General features: G+C 37.3%; 1 protein-coding gene across 1 annotated transcript; it reads right to left on the bottom strand.

Annotated features, from left to right (window-relative positions):
- Window positions 1-1,916: 1,916 nt before the first annotated feature.
- LOC145787590 (AP-4 complex subunit epsilon-1-like) lies at window positions 1,917-14,391 on the bottom strand. Its single transcript, XM_082599361.1, has 11 exons — window positions 13,630-14,391; window positions 8,808-9,023; window positions 8,259-8,409; window positions 8,059-8,168; window positions 7,385-7,524; window positions 7,111-7,223; window positions 6,586-6,677; window positions 6,222-6,314; window positions 5,940-6,080; window positions 3,593-3,670; window positions 1,917-3,397 (listed from the first exon to the last, which is right to left on the bottom strand). The coding sequence occupies exons 1-11, from the start codon at window positions 14,314-14,316 to the stop codon at window positions 2,951-2,953; spliced, it is 2,268 nt and encodes a 755-aa protein (XP_082455487.1). The 5' UTR covers window positions 14,317-14,391; the 3' UTR covers window positions 1,917-2,950.
- Between the last annotated feature and the right edge of the window lie 12,879 nt (window positions 14,392-27,270).

Here is a 27,270-nt window from a genome sequence, read left to right as displayed (position 1 = left end):
GAGCAGCAATAGAGTAGTTTAGTATAGCTCAAAGCTGCAATCCAACGAAATAGATCACAATTTTCAGAAAGAAGTGTAACTTGAAAAAAAAAACAACACTTCTGCTGCTATATAAAACTTAAAAGTAACTTACACAATACTAAGATCACATTTGAGTAGGCCAATCATAAAAAAAAACTAGATTGAAATAAACTACAGTAGCCTATTGACTCAACTAAATATTTAAAAAAAAACATAGGCTACATCTTGGAACTTGCTAGCCTTGCGCTGGACACTTTTCTCGATTTTATACCAAATTTAATTTTTAACTGCTTGCACTGCGCAGTGCCAGTGCCCATCATCTAAACTTGATTTTGACCACACTAGTGGGAGTGGTAGAATCTTTTCTTGCATTAAGCTGATTGTCTTTACTCCGTTTCTTTATTTCATTCCGCGGTCGCATCCATCTTTATCCATTAGGCCTAGTCCGACCTTGTCTGCCTCATTCTTGACCTGTTCTTTTTGGACATCTGATCCATTTCCTTTTACCACCTAAGCTATCTTCAAAACCAATTCATTTCTGGGAAAAATTTTTCCCGCCCTAGTGCATACCGTCATAGTCCATTTTCCCGGAAAAAACTGATCTATAGTCTGCCTCATCTTTAGCATCCCAACCAATTCTTTTTCTCCTTGTTTTTAACCCACGGATTGCCCTTTTTGTTTTTCTTAGGTGCTAAATGGCGCAATAAACATTGACATAATCCAGTAAAAGTTAATAATACTTAGTAGCCTAACACGAATAAAAAGCTTCCCATACGAACTAAACAAAAGTTTGTTGAAATGATGCAGTTCAAAGGTCCGTCCGATAGCTCAGTTGGTTAGCGCGTGACCTCGTGAACGAAGAAGCTTCAAGATCAAGCGGCGCTGTTTCGACTCTTGGGGTGTGTGCATGCGCAATGCATTCTAAGGACTGCTCTCCATTCAGCGGCACCTGATGGATGAAATAATTCCCAGGTAACAACACTTTAACAATCGAAAAACCTCACCTTGTCAACCAGCCTGTGTCAAAAGCCTCATAGGCTATGCCTATCGCCTAGTAGTGGTTAATCACTGAATGTTGTCTTGCCTAAGACATTTTCGTTTCAATACTTTTAGCCTAAAATAAGTAGGCTAATGCAATTATATCAAGTCATGGGTACTACTGTACTAGCCAAAAAACCATTGACCCTACTCAGTGGTGGATTTCCAGAAGATTAGCTTCCGAGCGTTAGTTTTTTACTTTCCTAATGCGCTAGGTGCCGTAGAAGAGATTCAGAATTATGCCCTTATAAGGTTTTGAAACAACACACTTGATGTTCGTGTGTAAAACGTTGCTGAAGTAAGTATCATAGTCTATAAATGATATAACGTTGTTCAATGCAAATATTCGTATTTTAGTGAAACCATAACACAACACGTTCCACAATTTTTCAAGACATTCAAATTTTCTCAGTGGAGGAATGACCATTCATATAAAGAGTAAACTTAAAACAGTTACAGTGTGTAGAGATACACGGTCAGATGTCAGCAAGAGGTTCATTTATGAAAATCCGCGCTCACACTCGCTCGATTAAATTGCAATGGATTTTAGTGACCATAAACAGACATAACTCAGCAACAACACTACATTTAACGTTATAAAAACAAAAAGCGAACGTTTTCGGCTAGTCATATAGCCCTTTTCAAGCCTATATAGGCTTGAAAAAATAGTTATAGGCTTGAAAAGGGCTATATGACTAGCCGAAAACGTTCGCTTTTTGTTTTTATAATGTTAAATGTAGTGTTGTTGCTGAGTTATGTCTGTTTATGGTTTAAAAGAGTTACCTCTCTACCCAAAATGGATTTTAGTGACGTTATCAAATTTTGAAGACTATGGGATCTTTTTTTCATAGTCAGGCTACATATTCACGAAGTTCCCTCACAGCTTCAATTCAATTTATTTTTCTTTGTCGGAAAAAAACAGCAATGATAAAGTTACTAATAGTTTACGGGAACAAACCAACAAAAGGAAATTCGCGTTCATCTAAGCGCAATCTCTTTGCCACTTCAATGATTTCGTTTTCTCCGTGTGTTATTACTGTTTCCTCTGGCCAAGTAGTTGGATCAAGTACTTTGCAGGCGTTAATAAATGACGAGTCTGCTGAATTCAACAAGCGATTTTGGATGGAATTTCCTAAGTGATGATAGAAGATGCGGGGATTGATTGGCGGGCTATTTCTGCAATTGATACCACAACTGCTCAGACATACAACAAGGCTACTCTGAATAGGACAAGGCATACTAAGAGTGATGCTAAGCAGCGGGAAACAGTCAGTAATAAAAGTGGAAAAATACAGGAAAAACTAGTTGTGACGTAATAAGTTGGCTCAATAAAATATCGAGTGTAAACGTCAGGGTGTGGCGCTAGGACAGTCAAGCTGCCTCAAGGTTGCACAATAACGGATCAAATGAATGATACAAATTACGAACACCATCTTAACGCTACTCTGAACAGGGCAAACCATAATAAGAGCTTAAAATAATAAGAGCATAAAATATTTGAGCTTACGGAACGCCGTTCCGGACAAGTCAACTTTTTGATCGAGCTTCCGGAGCGGCGCTCCGGACCGTTCCGGCTGAAATCTAGCCCTGACCCTACTGCTGCACAACATAGTTTTGACATACAAGAAGTCCTATTGGGAAGTTGTCAGCAATATCCACACTTGGCAAATGACATGGACTGTCTTTGTCTTGAAGTTTTGATCTTTTAAAAATATTTCTACACAACGACTCTGAAATTTAAAATATAACCAAGCAAACAAAAACTGGTTTCAAACTAGTGTATTAAAAAACAACTTTAATGTGTGAAAAATATTGCACAGCACTTAACATAAGCCTCTGCTAATGTAAGAGTTCTTGAATACCATTTGTAACGAACGTCTGCAGAACGAAATCAACTTTTTTCCGTTGGACTAGCGTGATGGGAAGGGTTGGAATCACTTCCACTTGAACTGCTCATTGAGGTCTGAAGGACACGTTTCATTATACTGAGCATCGCTTCGTCCTCATCGGCGGAATCAGTTACGGTGGAAAGATTCTGCAAAGCTTGGTTGAGAGAAAGGTTAGGAGGTGCTTTGTAGCCACTTTTGTCCCACACGGGTGGATGGTTTTCTGGGACCTTTTTACTGAGAAAGCTCTCACCCATAGAAGTAGGGGCTTCAGGTTGCGCAAGCATTGAAGCTATGAACCCAGCACTGGTCTTCACCATCGGCTGAGTTTGTTTCGTGTACGGTTGAGCTTGAAGTTTAGCTTTTAACACAGGCGGGGATTCATAATTTGATGCGTCTTGTTCTTCGTCATCGTCGTTGTATACGTCCAGAAATGAAAAGTCATCATCAAACTGAACACAAAAGAATTAATGACAATCACTATTAGACAGCTTCTAAAAGAACTTCTCCATCACGCCTTAGTTGACGTGCGGATTCGGTGGCAGGCACTATTCTATTAACCTACGGTTGAGCAAATGCTCAATAACAATTGGTCAAAATAAATTATTCAATCCATACAATTTAAGGACATGATTCTTATACAGTACCGAAAAGGCTTTCAGGGATTCCGCTGCCAGTTCTAATATCTCTTTGTTTTTCTGCAGAGTTTCCAATTCAGATAAGTTCTGTTCATAAAGGTATTAGTAATACATTGTTAAACAACTAAAAGAAACAAAAATGAATTTGCATTGAATACACACACAAAAGTAAGTGACGATTTGTTAAACTTTCAATACGGCATTATTACAACAGTTGTCCGTTCAGTGACACAAAGTATACAACAGTATAACTTGTCCAATTCATCAGTTCGCCTAATTCGTCACATTTTACATAATCCCCTTGAGGTGACGAATTAGGCGAATTCTACGGTATATTGCAGTATAAGGGGCTGTTCTTCTAACATCACTAGCTAGTCGAAAACTCTACAGGTAACGTTTGTTTAAAGGCATACTAAATGAAAATTTCAAACCGGAATTAAGCATTAAAATAAATAAACTGAACATTCAAGAATACATTTCAAAAACAATTACCGAAAAAAAAATGTTTTCAATGGCGCTGGCAAGGCCCAAAGTCCAGTGTTTCATTTAATTTCATTTTTTTCAAAATAACCAAAACGTGCAAACACTGCTCGAGAATACGTAATAAAAGACAGCAACAACAAAAGCCACGTTACAACATCTGATGTTTTGAGCAAACTGTCTGCTGTTTTGATGTTGAAATGTGCTGTTTTGATGTACATACATACATAGCCTACAGTCAAATCGCCCGCAGTAACAATTATTGCGTGATCGGTTGATTGCTAGTCTTTTGTTACGTAGACTGTACAGTCGCACGCATCGTTGCTCAGGCCCAATCTCGCTTTGAAAGCTCTGACAAAAGCACGCGCACAATGGTGGTCAGACCGCAATGGGGCAAAATTTTATTGAAAATCGTTTTATGGTAGCAAGTTAAACACAAAGAACGTGGAAAATCGCCAAGTTAGGTTTTTCCTTTACTATCCCTTTAAAGCAGGGGTCGGCAAACTTTCTGTAGTACTGGGCCAAATCTACAAACTTCCGGTAACGTGCGGGCCGCATAAATCTCAACATATAAACATTATCCTTACATTATCCTTAAAATCATGGCGCACCTGCAACCCCTGTTCCTGTGTCTATTGCACAATGAGACGTGTTTGTTGCCGTTTCATATTTATTATCAAACACGTATTAAAACGCAATGCATTGTTTTTATTTACTTATCATTTATCAATGTGAAGGATGATGTTGTTTCTGTGTCATGGCCAAGGTGTTTAAATCAACTGACAACTTTGTTGATGATATTTGCAATACGTAACTTAATTCAAATGACGATCTGACAGGCGAGTGCGAAGTTTATTCTTTGCGTAATTCATTTTTGAAAAAAGCTGCTCACAGCAATATGTGCTTCCAAACATGCACATTACACGTTTTGCATTGTCATACAGATGAGGATAGGTGGATTTCTGGACATATTTTTTATAAAAGTTAGCAATTGGAACTGAATCGTATTTGGCCTTCAATATGTTGGATGATTGAAGTTCAATTATTTCCATTTGCATCTCATGTGGCATAGTATTGACATCCATTGAAAATGTAAGGCAAATAAATCGAATCTGTTTTTTTGATTTTTCAAATCGCAAAATCGAGATTCAAAGTTAGTTTTAGTGGAAACGATAAGTGATATGTACTTATCAGGGTTGGAAGGTTTACAAAGGCCAAAATTTGGAAAATGAGCAAAGTTGGAATTGATTAGTTGAGTTTCCCAAAGACGTAGCTTGTTTACGAAGGCAGTAATATGATCATACATCTGATTAATAAATTGCTCCTTTCCTTGTAGTTGTACGTTTAGCTTGTTCATATGAGAAGTGAAATCAGTGAGAAAGGCTAAATCTGTTAACCAATCAGGATCACTAAGTTCATCAATGCCGAAACCTGCATTCTTTTGTTTCAAGAAAGTCACTATTTCCTTTCGCAAATCATAAAACCGTTGTAACATAGCATTGCGACTTAGCCATCTAACCTCGCAAAAATACACCAGATCTTGATGCACAGCATTCATCTCTTCAAGTAAACTTTTGAATTGGCTGTGGTTAAGCCCTCTTACCAAAACAAAGTTGATTATTTTAACAACAGTAGACATTGTTATGATATAAAATAAATTCATGCGTACATAATGATGAAACTTTAGTTTATGCACTAAAAGTAAGATCGTTGGAGGGCCGCAAAAAGTTTGTCCGCGGGCCGCATTTGACCCGCGGGCCGCAGTTTGCCGACCCCTGCTTTAAAGCAAGGTTGTAAATGGTGGTAAAGTATATAGGATACAAGACACACGTGTTATTACAAAAATAGATCAAAGAATTAGTCAAGCACGAGTCACCTGGAGCACAACAGGAGAAAGGCGGGCATAGGGAGCAGTAAGGCGAGAGACCTTTGCCACAGTTACCTCATCGTCAATTTGTTGTTGGCAAATCAGTTGCTTTGTGACTAAGATAAGAATGCAAGCGGCTGCTTCTGGTTCCTGAAATTAACATTTTGGTGAGCTGCTTCAAGATTTAATTTAATCTCTAGGCCCGTAGTTTGGCGACCACAGAATTATACAAACGTAAATGAAAAGCTTTAATTCAAGGGTATATGTAGTATACTCACTGCTGATACGTACCTCAAGACTTAATTGCGTCTTTGTTTGCTTTATCAAAAGGTCAAGAACGTCAACACTGCTCTGGTCGCATTTAACCGAATATGTTCCAACAATCTGAAACAAATCCAAGTAGCAAATAGTTGTAGACCTACCATGTGTCGTAACGTATACCCAAAGGCGGGCAGAGAAGGACACCTGTTTCTATAGACAGTATCAAGCGCAAATTTGATTGTTATTGTTCCAAAGTTCAATCTCTCCAGTGAAACGTCAAGTTTCATGGCTCACATTTTTCAACAAGGGGCGTAGCGTCATTGTCACCGGGCGATGAAAACTCTAGTTACGTCACTGACTGTTTTACTTGTCACAACGGCGGAGAAACACTCACCAAAGCAATAGTGTGGAAGTGATGGAAAGAAATTTCTCCAGCCAGCAGCTTCTTAAGGTTTAGAAACTCACTGGATAGCTCGTCATCTGTGGCTGAAATTACAAAATGTTGAGGCTTCTAATGTTCTTTGGAAGCAAAAACCACAAAGTGTATTAAATTCAATGGCTAGCGTGGAAGCTACACTGTTATGATTAGCGAATCGCAATTGCTCGCTGTACCAGTGAGTGCTCAGCCTTGTGCTGATAGCCAGGAAGAACGCTCCTTTCTTTACAAGTGTGTAACAATTAGGGATCAGCTTCGGGAATGTGAAGTTCGATACGGTTTCGACACCCGTCACACAAGGCTTATTTTAAATACTTTCCCAAGTGAGATTGCAAAAATGTAGATAATGTTATGTCAGACTTGTTACTGCTAAGTTATAAGAAATTGTCAATTTTGAGAAAACAATGTTAGATGAATGTGCAGATGCAGTTATTCTTTAATCTGTGGAAGACAAAAATACCTTGATCGCACGATATGTCTCACCTTTGCAGACAGATTCAACGAGTTTATCGCACACAAACGTTGAAACATTGTCTCCTGACGACTCAATGACATTGTGTAGCGTTTGCAGAAGCCAAGGCAAGTCGGATGAATATGTAATGGGGTTGTCATTGTTAAGACATAACAAAAATGCAAAGTATGTTTAATTATTTGAACAGTTCTTCTGCATCAGCATTAAATTTTTACAACTGGAAATAACTTTTCGCACATAATTTTAGATTCTATTTCGATTAAGTAACAAAAGCAAAAAGGATATTTTTCTGCTATGTTTGAAATTTTTTGACCAAAAGACTTGACAAAAAAGTCACCGGAGAAGTTTTTCATCTGCATCACCATGTGATTGCATAACGTCTTGTGATTTTCTTTAGTCACTAAAGCCTGTAGCAGGATAAGTGTCTGCAATATAAAGAAACAACATCAGCATGACGAAAGACATCGACCTGACAAAAAAGTCATCTTCATCATATCTGTAAAGTGGGCTGCTTTGGTCTTTCAACGAGACCACAACTACTGAACGGTTACGGGTACGGCATTTTGATGCGGGCAGAATGTTCTTGTCTCTTATTCAACAATCAACAGAGATTATTGAGCTAAACTTCTAAAGCACTCTAAGCCAAAATCATATTTTAAACAGACAACAAACCAATAGATCAGTGTTCCCTCTTTAAGGTGCGCAACTGCTAAACATTGGGTCGTTTGCTCAATGAAAATTTATTCTTGTGCACTTGCAACGCTATGAACTTAAAATTAAAAATTATTTGCCACTCTGCAAACGCAGCCTTTAAATCATAATGTGCCCAAAAACAAATCTTGCGGTGTAAAATTTTCTTAGAGGGAACACTGCCTTGACCAATGTAATTTGACTATCAAATAAAACATAGGATAGACCTTAAAATAAACTTTCCTGATGCTCATATCTAAATATCTCACCTGCTTTTTGATTGTTGTGTCTGGATGCTGCAAACATTTCAGAACAACATCCTGATATTGAACACAATACGACAATTTGAAATTGGCAACTTTAATAAGTGATTCCATTCCTGCAAAGTTTTGGGAAGGATTAAATAGGAAACTTTTAAAATAAGTGAAAAAAGTTTCCACGCTTATAAAAAGATTGACGTTGTACCCACCTACAAGTAATAGATTGGATGTGGCAGAATTTAAAAACAATCCCAAATATTGAACTGCTGTGTTCACAATGACATCATCACTTTTGAAGATAACAAGTGCCATTTGAATGCATTCACTCAGCACAGCAAATGAAATATTTCGCTTTGAACTCTATAAACAGAACACAAAAATCCTTCAAAATTTGTTAAATGCCTGTATCACAAACTCTTCCTATTAAATGAACGACAAAAGAAGGCAATATTCGAAAGTTATGGTTTAAAACCGATAGGAATGCTTTAGTAAAGTCTACCACATATACTGTAGAATCAACAGAGCTTTTTATTTGGACTACAATAGCAATACAATAGATCACCCTATAGAAGGACCCAGGTTACACTGCTTTAATTGATCAGTTTTTATATATACATTAATTATAAACTGCAATTTAAAATTCCAACATGGTTTAAAAATTGATGCAGAGTAGATATAATATGAAGTAGATATATCCCAATTTTTGTTTCAAGTTGCAAGAATTTTTAGTGAAAACGTTCAAACCCGTAATTTTCTACCTGGCATCGATTCATCATGTCCAGCATGACATTTCCTAAAGAAGATTTACTTTCCTCTTCCATGGTGAGAAGAGATAGAATTTTCAATATACGAATTTGAACATAGGGCGCTGATATTCCATGATGACTCATCTGAATAGGCATGTGACCTTCAACAATCTGACGTAAAATAAAGATGAGCTTTGGTGGAAGATCTGCATAGTTAGTTGGGTTGCTCTGAAAACATAACAAAAATAATTGAAATTAGTTAAATCATCTGAAAAGCATCCAGGTTAAGTTACTATAAACGGTTCAAAAATTAATAGCTATAAAAATTTAACAGAATCATTTTTTAACGTCTCCAATCCATGTAATGCACTGCATTATCCATAATAAAAAACAGTTTGCAAACAACATAGTTTTTCTTGCCAAACTTAAACATGAACATCCTCACATTAAAAATGCTTGGCTTCAAGTTTAAATATTTGGTGAAGAGAATAAAAAACAATCAACCACAGCAAAAATACTATCAGTAATGGCAAGAACGAAAAAAAAAAAAATAGAGCAGAAATTAATGTTAAGTCTTCAAGCAAACTTGCTTTCAAGCAAACTTCACAGTCAGTTGAACAGAAAGTCGAAACTGATTAACTCAAGTTTGTAATTTATTAAAAATACTTTAACTTGCTAGACTAATGCAGCAGGCTAGTCTTAGTTTTTAAAAACTATAATATAATTGATTGGGTTTTTAACCTAATCAATCAATGTAAATGTAATAAACAAAATAGTTTTACACATTATTTCATAAAACAGAAGAATATGGTGCATGAAAAATCCGTTTGAAGGCATACATGAAAAAAAGTAGGCTGTGTATATATATATATCATCATCATCATAATCCATGATGATATATATATATACACAGCCTACTTTTTTTCATGTATGCCTTCAAACGGATTTTTCATGCAACGCTTTTTTTTTTTCATTTTAATTTTCAACGCTCCTTTCTTCGCAATATATATAATATATTTTCAATTCATTAAAACCATTAAACCTAGAGATGTACCGATATATCGGTATCGGCATCGGTGATATCGGCCATTTTTTGTGTATCGGTACCGGCAAAATTTGGCCGATACTGTGACCGATACTAAACATGTAAAAAAAAGACGTTTGCTGCGGATTTTCTGCAGAAGCAAAGCTATAGATTTTTTAAAGTAGTAACTAACGTCACATTGAAGTAGAAAAATAACAACCTGTTCAAATTTTTGATACCTCACACTCCCATGACTTCATGCGCGCACCTTTTGGCATTGTTTGCTTACAGTAATTCTTTTACTCAAACAAAACGTTTTGTTTCAGCAGTTTTGTGTTGTTCGATTCTTAAGTTGTGAAGGAGACTCAATTTCTCCAATATTTATCATTTGTGTTTCTTTTTTACTCTCAGCAGAGGATAAAACCAGGCCAAGACTACCCAGGTGGCGGAAATGTGTAGTTTTGCATCGTTTTTGCGTTGCTGGACGTTTGAGGGACCGTGTGGCTTGGTTGTTTTTGGTGGGCTGGTTCTGTCAGTTTGTGATTTGGTTTCCGCCTTTCGTTGTGGTGGACTCACCAGGCTTGAACAATGTCGTGGCGGATTGGGTGGGGGCGGTGGGACTGCGAATCCTCACTGAACTAATCAATAAGTGGTCTTGTTGCGCCTGGGATGGCGGCCTCATTGTGGGGGTGGGAGTGTCCTTCTCTGCTGTTGGCACGAGGCTGGGCGCTCACTGGTGCGGCGGGCTGTTGCGATTCGCTGGCCATAATGGTGTAGCTTCTACGCTAGCCATTTAGACCATCCAATCAACTATATGTTTCTCGGCAGCCGTTTTGTAGCAAGAATTGACATCGACAAGAATTGAAATGGCTAGTGTGGAAGCTGCACCGTTGTGGTTGGCGGCAGCTTGCTGTGCTGGTGAGTGCTCAGCCTCGCGCTGGTGGCCGGGGGGGACGCTCCTTTCTTCGCAATAAGGTTGTCATCTTGGGCGGAACGGGACTATTTTGATTGGTTTGGTGAAGATTTGTGGTCTCATTGCTTTCTTTTTGGGCCTACTTATTCTGCCGTGACATTATTTGGGCTTGGTGAGTTTGTTGCGGCTAAGGGTGAAAGTTGAATCGCCGACTGGTGAAGCCGGCTTGCTGGGGGCAGCCGAGTTGCACGGGTTTTTTGAGCGTTTGGCGGGGTGGGAGCGATGGAGAATTGTACATTTTTGCCACCTAGGTAGTCTTGGCCTGGCAAAAGCTTTTCAACCAAACGACAAGCGCCCTTAGGTTGCACATTACTTGTCGAATAGTTTTTGTACGACTACAAAAATCACTTGGTTTACATTTTACATCTTATTATCAATTATGATAGCGTATTTGGAGAGTTTACGCAAACACTTTATTAATTTTCAGAAACCCAAATTATGATGTATATAATGTTTCTTCCCTTATACCCCTATCCTCAATTACGATGGCCTTTCATTACTAAAACCTACTATTATGACACAACAATGCGGTTGAGATTGGTTTCTTGAATCTTTAATAAATTATGCCAATTCAAATCTTTTTTTAATAGTTTTAAGCATACAAGGTAAAACCATGGCGACCTTTATACACAGGTCATGGCAACGTACAGCTTAAAATTTGACTGAAGGCCGATCTGTTAGTAACCAAAATTGCGAGTATATATAAGTTGATAGTTTGAGTATTAGTTGATAAATAGAGTCTTTGTCTATATTTTGTGAGAGTTTGAGTTACTTTTGTGCTGTTTTTACCATTCAAATAACGGAATAGATTTTGGCACTTGTACTGGAAATCCAAAAAGCGTCTAGCAACACCAGTATTTCGAAAAATATTGTCATTTTGTCAACATAATTTTAGGAGTTTTGCAGTGATTTGGGATTCAGTGATCACACTTTGGCAATTTAAATTGTTTAACTTATCATTTAAAAGGAATAAAAGTGAATTTAGCTTAAACTTCAAAATTGAAAATACATCGGCCTTCAGTCAGCCCTTTAGTTCGTACGTTGTCCAGGCCTGTGTATACAGATCGCCAGGGGTAAAACTTAACATTTGATGTATTTCCTTGCAAATTCCAAAATTACTTCTTTTTGTAACACCAAAGTATCGGCCAAAATATCGGTATCAGTATCGGTATTGGCCTAAAAAAGTGATATCGGGATCGGCCAAAATATCAGCCCTCGAAATTAGCTTCCATCTACGACGGCAAAAACATTGCCGTCGCCAAATCAGCAAACCTTGGATTGCGGCGGCAATTGCCGTATGCTTTAAAGTTTAAACAAACGAAATTTTAATCGTTTATTCTTCGTGTTTCATACGGCGGTAGCGGAGAGCATCACGCAAGCTATTTTACGCGCTGACAATGCTCTTGTAAACTGTAAAAAGTTTGCAACCTTGTAAATACTGGCTTAATTGTTACGAAAAAGTTATTGTTACATCGAATGCTAATTGTTTACCGGTGTCGTTGCGAATATAAATCATGGTGAAGGATGCAGATGAAAAGTAGAATTTACCTGCTATAGGTTATCAAACAGAGGGAACAGAAGGAAAAAGTTAGTGTGGTATTTTACAAAATTTATAAAGAATTTTATGACGGAAACAAATCGGAATTAGAAAAGCTAAGGGGTCAAGTTAAAAAAGTAGAACAAAATTGGATAAATGGTTCTTCGGCAGTAAAATAATGCTTCCGATCATATGGCATTGCGCGTTCACGAACGGGCAGTTTTGCGTCTTCAAGTATTCCAGTGACGACGCGACAACCTCATCCTCCGATACAGCATCTGATGATTCCGATTTATATATGATATCCGACTAGTTCTTTATCCAACAGACTTTGTGTTGCTCGCACGCAGTATCTCAATTGTGCCGAAATTATGTTAGGATAAACATAAATCGAGCCAATCTTCTCGCAGGGAGCTATTAATTTGTTACCGGTACCCGTTTGAGCAATTAACGTTATTTTATGATGGTTCAACGTCGCTAGATGTCGAAAAACAAACGTAAATTTCTTATTGGGCATTGTTGTTACCCAGGCAGCATAATTCGTTATTTTTGCATTGATTTTGCGTCTGTAGACGTTGAATCGATGTAGAAATGATGGTTTTGCTGTCTGGGTGCGCAATATAACCCGCCGGGAAAATTGTAAATCGATTTGTGCGGACTCGAACGTTGAATCAACCCAAAATTAACTTACTTTTCCCCTGAGCTATTTTACGTAAATTAACGTAACAGCGTGCGTATTGCGTTGCTCGCTTTATCGCTACTTTAAGTATTATTACATCACAACAAATCAAACGATGCGGTCGTGATAGACTACTCTAGTATACTTTTCCCTTCTCGTTTCACATGTTTTGGTACAATTGTTTCGTAATAAACGTTCAGAGCAATTGCCGACGCAATTTCAACTTTTGCCGTTTGGCCTCGGCAAAGTTCTTGCCGAGGCCAAACGACTGCGTGAGTGTTTACAGCGTGAGTGACTGCGTGAGTGTTCACAAAAGACTGCGTGAGTGTTCACAGCAACTAAAATAGTCCGAGGTGAGGTCTTGGTGCGATGTTTCTGCTGATTAAACTCCCGCTGCGAGTAAATAACACAGGAAGAAATTTTGAACAAGTTTTGTTATAATTAAGTGCTCATTTTGCGGCGGCATTTTTATTGCCGTAGCAGAATGGCCATTATGACGTTTACGGCGGCATTTACCACGGCAATTGCCGAGTGCCGCCGCTAATTTCGAGGACTGAAATATTGGTATCGGTACATCTCTAATTAAACCTAAATCAAACTTTTTGATAACACAAAGTTTACCTTAACAATGTCATGAATACAAACAAGTGCTGATGCCATGACTAGAGGATTTTTATCTGATAGAGAGATCTTGACGAAACGCTTAATGTTGTGCAAAAACTCAGGAGCTAATCGAAACATACAGTGAAGACATCTCAAAGATTTAAGGCGAACCTCATAATTACCATGCTGAAGTCTTTTTTCTATAATAGGCATAAGAACAGGAACTAAATCGACCGTAACAATCTGGCTAGAAATATCTAATGATATCTTCACAAGTTCAACGTATTTGCTTGACAAGTCTTTAAGAACTGTATTCACTGCAAGGTATACAATGTCACTTGAGCCACAAGAAATAAGGGTTACCAGTGCAAGATATCCAAGCTTTTTATCATGAAATGTTTTAGATTGTTCAATAAAGGAAGTGACAACACCACCCAAATTGATAAGGCACTGCTTGATGAGAACATCGCTGCAACCCATCTGAGTACAGTAAATAATCGCTATAAGATATTTTCTCTTTTGAGCCAATGATGCTGAATCAAAACTCAATTTGATTTGTTCAAGAAATTTGCATAAGACTGAAGTTTGACTCTGAAAAGATGACAAAGCTTGAATCAGTGAATGGAGATTACAAGGTTCTTCATTTCTTGATGTCAGTGATTCAATTGCAAGAGTTAAAGTCTTGTTCATTATACTTGACATCATCTTGAAAATAAATGTAGGTACGGCACTTTTTGCATAAGGATATTATGTCAATATTATGACCAAGTAACATCAGCACAAACCACTACCAGTACATGTTTTATGCTGTAAGATTTTCAACTGACTGTAAAATACAAAAGAAAGTAAAATATTTAACAATATAAGCTTTGCAGTACCGGTATACCATAAGTTAGACTAATACTGTAATAGCTTAAAAATAGTTACACTTACAAAATTGGTACAAATGTAGATGTCTTCCTTACATACTGGTATAATGATCTGGGTCACAAAACATAACTAAAGCAATGTAAAACTTGTCAAAATTTTCTTTGAGGCAAACTCGCCAAGTCTCATTACAAAACTGTTTGATATCAGGGTGCAACCTAGTTCGTACCCTGAACAGTTCGTACCCTGAAAAGATCGAGAGTAAAAATTAAAAAAAAGCCGAAGTCGCTGATTGCAGTTTAATAGCACAAAGCTGAAGTCGCTGATCGGAGTTTCCGCAAACAACTCGAGGGTTAGGGTTAGCGGAAACTGCGGAAAAATATCTGCAGAAACTGCAATCAGCGAGGGTTAGAAAGCATAGATTACTCGATGGTTAAAGTTAGGGTAAGCGGAAAAATGTTTGCGGACACTGGGATCAGCGAGGGTTAGGGTTAGAGCATAGATTAGTCTATGGTTAGAGTTAGGGTAAAGGTTAGCGGAAACTGCGGAAAAATGTTTGCGGAAACTGCGATCATCGAGGGTTAGGGTTAGAGCATAGATTACGGTACTCTAAGGTTAGGGTAAGGGTTAGCGGAAACTGTGATTAGGGGAAACTACGGAAAAATGTTTGTGAAAACTGCGATCAGCGAGAGTTAGGGTTAGAGCATAAATTACCGTAGTCTATAGTTAAGGTTAGCGGAAAGTGCAGAAAAATGTTCGCGGAAACTGCGATCAGCGAGGGTTAGCGTGAGGGTTACGTTAAGGGTTAGCGGAAACTGCAATCAGCGCCTTCGGCTTTGTGCAATCTTTCTCTCCATCTTTTCAGGGGGAAAATTTTTAAATGTTTGCAGAAACTGCAATCAGCGACTTCCGCTTTTTTTAATTTTTTCTCCCGATCTTTTCAGGGTACGAACTGAGGGTACGAACTGTTCAGGGTACAAACTAGGTTGCATCCTTGATATCAGACCTCAATTTATATTCTTGCATATTTTTCTTACAATTTTTGCTCCATTGAAGCAGCAAGTACTTAGATTTTGTTAACAATATTACCACCAGTAGCCAACATATGCCTTGCACTAGTGGTGTACGCAGAGGTAAAGATTTTGTGTGTTAAAACCCCACCTATTAAGTTTGACACGCTAAGTTTTTATAAAAATGCAGAGTTGTCAGACAGCTTTTGCAAAAGAGCCAAAAAATGTCGAAAAAAAAGGCCAAACTGGGTAAAAAACAGCCAAATTGTTCAATAACGTTGTTAATATAGGTATAATAACGTTAACAACGTCAATAACGTTACCCAGTTACATTACAACAACACAGTCTACCCTACTTCTACAAGAACAATTCCAAAATCCAAATCTTCCTTTTCTACAGTGTTTCCACTCGAATCTTTGGCATTGGCATAAACAATAAACATTGTCAGCTGTGTTGCCAGATAACTTTTGATAAAATACACCAAGCCATAGACCAGTGGTTCCCAACAGGGGTGCCGCGGCATCCTGGGGTGCCAATTGTAATGCTCAAGGGTGCCGCGAGATATTGCAAGACTGCAGCCCAGTCTTTGTTTTAACTTCAACCCGTTAAATGCGGAATTGATCAATTTCTAACCGAGTTTCTGTGCGTATTAAGTTTCACGTCTCGCAGTTATTCCCGGTTCCTTTCTGGAGAGTCGCTTAGTGGGGAAGTCGCTGGCGATAAGTCGCGGTATGCCTTTGTCTTCTCGCCCAGGAAAAACAGCGTGAAAGAGATTTATTTTGACTCGTTGCTGTTTTTTTTCCATAAAAACATTTGAAACCCATCATTACTGCCAGGTTTCATGATTTTATTTTGCGTTTCAAAGCGCTCAATTGGGTCTCCAAATTAGCGTATTTAGTATACATCTTCGACCATTTAAATAACGTAAATGGCAAAAATGAAACTCTCTTAACTTCAAACGATATAATGAAAGCACTGAGAGAAAAACTGCAAATGTGATCCTTAAAAGTGGAGAACGGAAACTTTGACATGCTTTCACATTTCTCTGAAATGAAGAACAAAGAAGCTGTCTCATTAATAACTTAGCGTCTAAAATCATTGGAAGAAAAAAATTAGAAGTATTTTTCCAGCTTGTCCAGCTGGACTCTCATATTGTTTTGAATCTTAAAGAATTAATCGATATTCGAAACGATGGAAATTTTAAGCTTATGCACAAGCAGATGCCTCTCGACGAGTTCTGGATAAAAATTCAAAATGAATAGGCTATCCTTGCAATGGAAAGAAAGCTATTGTGCTTTTGCTGCAGTTTTCCACGTCATACCTATGTGAGAGTGGATTTTCCGAATTATCGATCATATATAAAAACTAAACAACGAGAACAACTGCTTATAGTCGAGGAAGAAATGCGAGTGAATTTATCGAATGTGCCCTTAAGGGACTTTGTGCAGGAAGTCAAGCCCAAATTTCACACTCATTTTTGAATGAACACATTTATTTAGGCTACGCGCGCTATACTGTACAACTCATTCTGTGTTATTTCATACAGTTATTTTTAATGCAGAAACCTCATAAAATTGATCCAGCTTTGCCAGGGTGCCGCAAACTATTTATCTCTTTGATAGGGTGCCGCAAGGTCAAAAAGGTTGGGAACCACTGCCATAGATAATTAGACATCATAACAACTAGACTGCGCATCGTCATCTCTCTCTTTTACGATTTTTGAAGAAAGCACGTTCAGACGTCCGCCATTGTTGGTGTAGGGGAAGTGCGGGACCGATGGGACACGGGGACCGAAGGGACAGCGCGATATCTTGCCCTCTAGTAAATAGTTTTTGGCAATATTGATTTTGGACACGAAATATGTATCTCAGGCTGCGCACGTGAAAAGAGTAGGATCTAGCTCAACTGTGTAAACAATGGCGGCAAAATATTAATTTTAAGACACTAAAATAACTTGTAGCTATAGGATTAAAAAAAATCTGTGGAAAATATCAGACATAACAATGATTGACAATAAAGTTGTTTTAAATCAGTGATATAAGAAGCAAGGTTTGTGATACTAATGGAGTTTCAGATGTCAACAGCATGGACAGCAGAAAAATATTTTCCAAAATTGTTGATTGCGGGACCGATGGGACAAGGGCATTTTAAATAGGCATTTTAATTTGTCTTTCCAAACAATGAGGATGTTGCCTCAATTTCTCAAAAAGATAAAGAAAAAATAATCCTTGCCACAACCAGTTGATATGACAACACGCCTAAGCGGCATTCCACGTTTCTCAGAGATTGTTTCGTCTGTATAGACAATCTATACATGGATATTGCAATTGCTTACGAACATTGACGAAGGAACTTGACTTTTCATGTTGATTTTTCACTTTTAATGTAAATAACCAATTTCAGTTCATAAAATCATTTTTTGTACTTCTTTTGTGCAATTTTGGATATGTCCCATCGGTCCCATAACACTGTCCTATCGGTCCCATAGGTATGGGACCCATGGGACAACCAACAACATTGATAAAATGTTGAATAACTCAATAACTAATTATAACATTTCAATAATTTTTACATCATAACTTGTAAGTCTGTGGATCTACAAACTATAAAAAAATGGACGACGTAGTATTTATGTTGGAGTCGCTATTAACAAATAAAAAAATCTGTCCCATGGGTCCCGCACCTACCCTACCTATTCCGCGTCTTTGTCAATGCTTTAGATATGGTGTGCTGTGCATATATGGATGTAGAAAACGAAGAAAATACAATTCAGACGACAAAAGGAGTAAATTATTCCAAGATATTTACTAATCTCACGGATCATGTGTTTGAATCCTGGTTTGAATGCACCATTACCCATAATCATATTTTTACACTAGTCAAAACTGTGTGGAAATGTTATTTAAAAATTAGGTTTTACCACATTGGTAAGGAAACCTACAAGCAAATACAAGGTTAATTGGTTCGAAAAACGTTTAACAAAACAGTAGGCTACTTTTCAAACACCAATAAACCACTTCCTTTCGACATCAGTATTGGTGAATATATATATATTTTTTTGATTTTGTTGGACTATTGGTATACGCTGGCAGTGGTTTTCAATCTTTTTGTCTTCGCGAACCCCTTTTGGTACCTTCGAAGTGGTCGCAGACCCCTAAACAAAATTTATCTTAAATTTTGGTAGCCTGTATCGCGTCTCCTAATAGAATCAAATGTTTCATAAGTTTCAAAGCGACACACTTCTGAGAAGAATTTGCTCAACTCCTGACGCTCTTATGACGTTTGATGACATTGACGAAATTATGTTATGAGCTAGCCTATATGTCGGCACACATGATCAGTGAGATATATGCTGATTTAATGTTTTTCTATAAATTTTATCAAAAAATAATAGAATTTTTGCGACCGTTTCAAAAAAAATCTCCCCTTTTTTATTTGTAGGCTAATCAAAATTAATTTGTTATAATCACTGTCATTGCAAACGGTGAGTGCTGATAAAATGCTGATACTAACGTTTGCATTTGCGTTTGCAAGTTAATCATTGAACAACAATCCGCTGTCTCAAAAGAATTAAACTGAACATAGCCTTATTAAAAAATGTAATTCATTTATATGATTTTTTTTTAGTTAGGGAACCAAACCTTTGTGCGATATCCTTTGAAATTTTAAACGACGCACCAGTTTGTTGCAACGTAGCCTATACACAAATAAAGCACAACCAATTTTTAAATTTCGTAAATTATTATCAATCATGTTGTTAACTCGGAAACTTCTACGTACCCCCTGAAATCGCTTCGCAGACCTCGGGTTAACACAAGGGCGTATTCTCAATGGAAGCAAGGGAAGCATTGCTTCCCCTGTCAAAATTGAAAAAAGAGAAAATGATATTTTTCAGTAAAACGATTTCGTAATTTCTTTACCTGAATACAAATTAGAACGGTTTCTAACTCATGTCCCCGTATGATTTCAGCTCGGTTTTAATTTTAAAAAAAGTTGGAAGCTTGCGGAAGCAAAGATTCGTATCGCTTCCCTTGCTCTCGTTTTTGCTATCCTAAGAAACAAGTGAGTGAAAGAAAAAAAGCAGCGCAAAAGTTTGCTCGATTTAGCCTACCTTTCTTTTAACTCATCTATGGAAGCAACTTTTCAATTGCATCCCTGTCGCAGGGTTACCAGATTGACCAAATTCCTCAAATTAGGCTTTTTTTAATTACTTCTTCAAAATGCATAATAATCAATATTTCTCAAATATTGTAACCTTACCAGATGAAACCATGTTCACCATTGTTCAATACATGTTCTATACTTGTTCAATATTCGTAATGTGGCGGATTAAAACTCATCCGCTACAGTCCTTTTATACTTGCTATTTTGGGGACTATACTTTCAGAATTATTTTTGCTACAATTTATTGAAATCCGCTACAAGTCATTAAATATACATACATTTTATTATTTTTAATAGAAACAGGTACATATATCTATTTGGCCTTTTTGTCTGATATTTTCCTTGTTTTGGCCGTTTTTTGTATTATTTTAGCTTTTAGACTTTTTCATAGTCTGGCAACTCTGCTCTGTTGGATATTGTGCCAGTGGGCTGAAAATGAAAAAAATTAAGACGCTGTTATGATTATAATATCGGCCTAGTAAGCAAAAGTTTGAGCCAAATGTTGGCTTTACAATGCTATACTGGCTGGATAGACTTTGGCATAAAACAGGTATGTGAGGTCGAGGTTAAACTTGACTGAAGTGAATTCTGGCTAGCTACTACAGCAGTATAGGTAGCTGCAGCTGAGTTTTTGGTGTTTTCTAATTTTTGCCGCATTTTTTACCCGTTTGTGTGTAAGAGCTACCTTTAATAAGTTAATAGCTGTTTATCTGCTTATAAATTTCATACAAATATTACCCTAAAAGTGTTTCCTGAAAGCACTGTAATCCATTATTTGTGAGTAATTTGCAAACAATTTTCGGAGGGGATTGCCCCCGGACCCCCCTAGAAAACACGTGCCTTCTGCACGCTCTGATTCCCCACGAGTTTTTTTGCTTCCCTTGCTCAACCAACCAGGATACGCCACTGCTTTAACCTCTGCGCTATATTAGCGTATCATTCGCTTAGGTTTGATGTAGGCTAATAAACTGTTCGTTGCTATTATAGCCTACTACTGTAGCCTACAGTGTACAAGCTGTAGCTGTAACGCCAAACTGAATAAGAGCTCTGCTGGAAATGATGAATTCAGTGTAGGCTATCATAAACTCATGCTCTCGCATTGCAGTGTTTTTGCTTTATAGCATAGACTGTATGTAGTTCTGTGCAATTTAACACGGTATTTTGCAGAAGCGCAACCAGCTTAGAAATGATATCATTTGGCTATAACAGCGCAGCTTTCATGCAAATTTGAGGCACAAACAATGGCGGACGCCTTTTTTCAATTTCTTCAATTGAGATGCAAGAAGCGCAGTCTAGTTGTTATACGATGTCTATGCACCATGCACTGTCTGAAAAGTCGTAATAACACTTTTCAGTCTCAACTTCCGAAAGACATTTATTTAAATAGCTAGTTTGATAGTATGTGCCAACTGCTTCCAAAAAGAGCCAAATATTGAAAACAAAGGGCCAAGGGCCAAACAATTTTTTTGCGCCAGCAGCCAACTGCCTCTAAAAAGGGCCAAATTTGTGAAATTTGGCCCCAAAAGGGCTAATCTGGCAACCCTGTAAAAATGATGTATTGCTTGTTTTGACTTTTTTGCATAGGTTATCTTTAATTTTTCGCCATCGGTGCAACCTATTCATATTTTTTTAGCAAATTTTCTGTTAGTGGTATGGCTAAATGTTCAATTTTTTCATCTTCAAGCACATATATTTGTGGATCTTGATCTTCACTTTTGGTTGGTTGGTTTGGTTTTGAATCTTTATCCTCGGCTGAATACAGGGCTCCGTACAGAGCTGCGTTTTAATGCTTTGCTCAAGCGCACTCGTAAAGTCAGGCGCTCAACCATCTGAGCTATCATAGTGGGCATAGGCTAATTAAGAAAATAATCGCAAAATTTCACAACCACACATCTTGTTCTACAAAATGTACAAAAATTGGGACAAAGCATAGGCTAAAAGCTAACTCTGGATTTAACTCCAACTCACTAACGTTATATCTTAGCCTACATTTAAGCTACAATTATTGACCACAGTTCACAAGGTAGACTAAGCTTATAGGCAATGCTACGCTTGGGGCTAAAAATTACAACACATTCATCGAAGCCGTCTGCTTGACGTTCAAAAGGACGTGAGTTTGACACTGCTTTAGAGCACGCGGCTGTGTCTCGGCAATGACACTCAATGGCATGTCAAAGTAAGGAAGCAGCTGACTTGATAACTAACATGTTCATTCGCTGATTCCTGTTGTCTGTTTTATCGCATCTGTGATTGCAGTATACTGTAGGCGTTATTGATTGAGTTTCGCTTTTAGCAGCATGATCGTTGCTTACTTCACAATGTAGATTTTAACGAGCTGTTTTAGCCTGATGCTGCGAGTTCGCTGTGGTAATAGCCTCTATTAAATAGCGGATTGCACTTGCCCTCAGAACAAGTCCACCGAATAAGACCTGTTCCGAGTGTTAGTGCAATTTTTTGAGTATGAGATAAAGCAATTGTAGCCTACTAGGCTACAGTGCTTCAAACCATATTAGGTTACGTTAATACAATACCAAGGGACTGAGGTACCGTTAGGATTGATGTAAAGATTTTAGCCTATTTCATAATTAAGACCGGACCGAAGAGCTTCTTTTAATCATAATGTGTAACAAATATACGTTTTAAAAAGCGTAAAAATATTTAGGCTACCCAACTTTTGCGACATTTTGAAGGCCTCCATCGAATAGTTGTAAATGTTTTAATGTGGAGTGAAGTATCTGTGAACACTCAGTAGATTATGTTCTCACAGGTTAACAATTATCCATTTAGCATAACACAGTAATGGTGTGACGTTTCAAGCATTTAAACCAGAAAGTGTTCTACAAAAACTTAGTACGGTATTCAAACTGTAAACTTGGCACACGAATGCAAATGTGCAATCATTGATTTCAACCAAGACGGACTATATAGAGGCCATGACAACGTACAATGGGATTGTTAAAATTGGGGGCAGATAGTGACGTCATAGTGCCATTGTCTTCAATTGAATCGACATCAAACGTTAATATTTATAACACTGAAACGAAAACTGTGTCAGCTTTAAAAAACTAATATGTCGTTACAGAACCGTTGCCTACTGAAAGTTGAAATAAATCGCCAAGTAGCCTACGCTACTCGTCTTGTAAACAATTTATATACTTTTTAATCTCGTATTAAACGGGCCCACCACAAACTTGTAAATGAAAAATACAATTAAATCGTTCGTTATACTGATATTGTACCACACCAACCTTGAAAATTGCGATGGATCAGCCATGACAACACTGAGATATTTAAAACAGTAGGCTAACATCACTAGCAAAAAGTATCTAAAAAAAAAACAATGCATCAGCTAATCGTAGCCTATAGACTCGCTTAGTTAAAAGATTATATAATTGTTAACGTGTAAAAAGTAAGCCATCATTCACTAAGCCTTATAAACAAGTCAATATCGAGACAAGGCTGATACGCATCATCTTTAGTATATAATTTGACTAATATGCTAATCCGACTTATAGTAGTACTAGTATTAATGAGAACACTCAACAAAAAAATTGATAAATAACCAGAAAAGCTCATAAACTAACCTTAACTATAGTCTATGATAATTCCCAAGCTTGAGAATTGTAAGTCTTGTAAGTGTTCTAGTAGGCTACTGGGCAACTTGAAATCCCGTCTCAGTCGGTTGTATGAGCTTCTGGACAAAGAAAAATATTCGAAGGACGTAACGATCGTTTCCACGGTGTATTTCTTTTCTATAGCCGGCATAAAATTCATAGATTTCATCTGTTGCAAAAGAATACTTTGTTGATGAGAGAATTCCATATAATGCAAGAATCTCACAGCTTCTTGAATTTGTGACCATCTGGAACATTTACTTGCTGATAGAGACGTTATAGAGCATTTTACTCCAGAATGAAATGCTTCAAAGCTCAGATTGTCATCAATTCTTAACACAAACTTGGGTATGCCAGAATCTTGCATAAATTCTTTGCATTGAAAAACAAGCGTCTGATGAGCCCGAAATACTGACATCATCACCTGCTAAAAAAGGAAATTGGACACTAAAAGCATTAGCTAGGAGATTTTCAAAGCTCACAATAATGTCACTTTTGTCAAAACTTGGTAATTCATCAACAGGCTGATTGCGTGTTCCACTTAACGCCATTTGAGTACTTCTAGGAAGAAATGGTGGTGAAGGAACTAAACTCAAAGGGACACAGGTAAACATAGATGGTGGATACAAAGGTCTTACTTTCTCATACTTGATAGTGGTAGGATAGTTTTCTGGCCAATGGCGTTCACAAACGACGGTGTCCTTTGAATTGGGAATATGATCCCTTGAGATAGTGGCAAGCCATCTATCACGTTCCGGTTGGCATTTAGGCAGTCTAAACACTGCAACTTTATTTTCACTATAATTTCCATTGCAATTAAAGACACAGCACTTCTTAACCATATTTACAAGTGTACTAATATATCACAAACAATGCTTCACAACGTAAAACAAATCAAATATAAGATTGAATCAAATATAGACGTATTGTATTAGGACGTTACATAGCCTATCCATCAAGGCTGTTTGAAACAAACATAGCCTAACTTATTTCGAAATGCGGGTACTTAGGTGCATCCTGATTCCTGACTCATTACTAGTACCGGTAAGGTAACCGGGTTGCTCAATGGTAGACCCTTCGTCCTAATAGTTCAAATGACGACCGGCAATTCAATTAGGCTCTGCTGTTTCGAATCAAATCATCCATGAACGTAAAAGCAATCATTGTATTACAACCGGAAAAGCAGCTTACCATGCAATAGCACTGGAGGTGGGAAAACTTTTTGACTGATGATTTCAATTTGTTTATTTCAAAAATTTCCGAAATATGGATTAAGTTGAAGCCAAGAAAAGTATCATTTGCTTCAAATCAAAATGAAATGATAAAAAAAAAACACTCCGGAAAAGGCAAAAGCAAATTATTCCTTTTCTACCTCACCGAAACTGACAGGCCTATTTGAGATTCTCAAACTATAGTAGCCTAGCCTAGTAGTTTTGTATGGCAGTTTCATACACTCAGCTGGTGATCTCAAGAAATGCTGACTTGTAGGAGACTCTCTCATTCATCGATAAATCACATTCCTACCAAGTTTAGAGTTCTAACTTAAGTAGGCTACTGTACCGGTATTCATTAAAGTAAGATAATTCCTGACTACCCTAAACTAATCGCACTGCAAAATGGAAGCATCTGTAGAGAAATTTCATTGAAGACAATGGCGCTATGACGTCACTATCTGCCCCCAGTTTTAACAATCCCATTGTACGTTGTCATGGCCTCTATATAGTCCGTCTTGATTTCAACCAAATGTATCGCGCAACGCCCACCACGTGATGATAAAATTGTTTTGCCAAATTGGTAATACAAAAGCAGAATTTTTAATCTATTCAAGATCAACTTCCTTCCAATAGTCAGCGAAAAAGTTTGTCAGCCATCTGTTATGAAGTTACAGATCTGCTAACAGTTAGCAGATCTGTAGTTAGATCTGCTAACTGCTAACTGCTAACAGATCTGCTAACTGCTAACAGTTAGCAGTTAACAGTTAGCAGCTAACTGCTATCACAGGTGCAACATAGAAGCAGAAGCGCCCAATGTGCCCAATTTTCCCATTTAAAAATTTTGTGGTCTACAGTCTAATATACAGCACTTTAGTTCCACCGGATGCAATATTACACGTGAATGAATGAACATCTTTTATTTGCAGTGATGTGAATAATTTTGTCACTGAAGTGAACATACAACCAGAGATGGCCAAGATCATCAGTTGAAGTGATCTTGAAGATTAAGATCAGATCACCAAAACCATGTGATCTTGATGATCAAAATCACTTTAAAAATCAGTTTTTTTATATTTGAAAAAATACAGTTTTGTTCAATGAGATTGTAAAAAAAGCAAACTTTGGCTATAGCCTACCTACTAATAAGCAATTTGGTTAAAGAAAGATAATTGGCATTGCTAACTTTTAGTTGTAACTATACTAGATCGCTGGCCTATAAAAATTGTAGTAAGTTAAGGATTCTTGTCATTAGGCCTATCAATCGTTGTCGTAGTTTGAGTAGAATTGCAACGTCACACCTAAGGCCGAGATTTATAAAAAAAACTGCAAAAGTCACAGAATTTTGAATTAGTTTTATGTATTACGCGGTTCAGTGTATTACCTTTGAACTACACCGTTTTTCACCGAATGTTTGTCTGATTTCATATAAGAAGCATTTATTTGTGTTATTACGTAGTTTCGAGTTTCACTGGATCATATAAGTATGTATTGCTCCATTCACCTTTCTGGCAACATTGGTACTGTTGTCTGATATCAAAAAGGTTTGGAGGTTTGACAAACCACTCCAAACAAAACGAAAAACAAAAGCAATACAAAAAAGAGGGAGCATATTATATTTTAGAAGATAGTAAATTTCTTAATAGTCAGACCCTAAACAGTTTTTGATCTGGGTGATTCACTACAATAAACCACTTCACATGACCAAAATCGACTTTAGATTCAAGTGTTTTTAGCATTGCCATTCTTAGAATCTTTCGAAACATGTAGCCTAAGCAGTGATGTACGCGCATACAAAAAATATTGACGCCGTCAGCGTAAACGCAAACGTTTGAAAAACCATACGCCGTATGCGTCAACGTAACTTGTAAAAAACGCTGGCGGCGTCAGCGTCAGCACATAGGCTACACTAGCGTAAACTCATTTTGTTTGCTAGGTGCCAAACATTCACACGGTATAAACCACTCGAAACAAACAAGTTTTATTTTGAATTTCCACGAAGAAACACAAGCATCTGAAAGTGTTCATCTGACATTTTGGCGCGTTTTGGTTTCAATATGTTTTTGCCCATTGAAAACATTCTTTCAACTTATTCAAAATTTGGAAAGTTTGATAAAAAAAATGCAAACAACAGCTAAGACAAAAGTTATTAAAAAGTCCGCAAGTCTACGGCGTAGAATTTGCGGCGTATACGTACATTTCTGCATGTAAGATTAGGTCAAAGAAAGCAGACATTTTTTTTAAATTTACAAAACAGAAATGTGAATAAAATTGAATCATTTTTTTATCATATTAGTCAACATATAGTACATAACCTACTGCATACGCAACTTTACTTCTTTACAAGCAACAGCAACACAGAACAAAAAAAATAGGTAGCTTACACTACACTACACTGGGGAAAGGATTTCAACAGTTTATTTCTTGAAAATTTCCATGTGGTCTGATATGGTGAAGCTTTTCAGCAGGCTGGAACTTAGAAAATGTATTTGAGGTATCCTCACCTTTGCTTCACTTAATGTATTTTGTCGGTACATTTTACTTTATAGCCTATCTCCATTAACACTAAAAAGTATTAATTTAAATGTTAATCAACTAGGCTATTTGAGTGGACAGTAATTATTTCGGAATATTACATTATTTTAGTTTATTGTGGGATACAAAAAAGGTTTTAGGCTACTCCTTTAATTCACACACGCTCAGTAAGCCTAAATATTTTTTAAAAGGGGGAAGGCAGGGCCCAATCTCTTTTCTAAGTTTTATTAAGTTTTGAAAATGCTGTTAAGCTTTCA

The sequence above is a fragment of the Aplidium turbinatum genome, chromosome 18 (genome assembly GCF_918807975.1).
Source record: "Aplidium turbinatum chromosome 18, kaAplTurb1.1, whole genome shotgun sequence".
NCBI classification, from domain to species: Eukaryota; Metazoa; Chordata; class Ascidiacea; order Aplousobranchia; family Polyclinidae; genus Aplidium; species Aplidium turbinatum.
The sequence above is the reverse complement of the archived record's forward strand: the minus strand, read 5'-3'. Positions and strand labels throughout refer to the sequence as shown.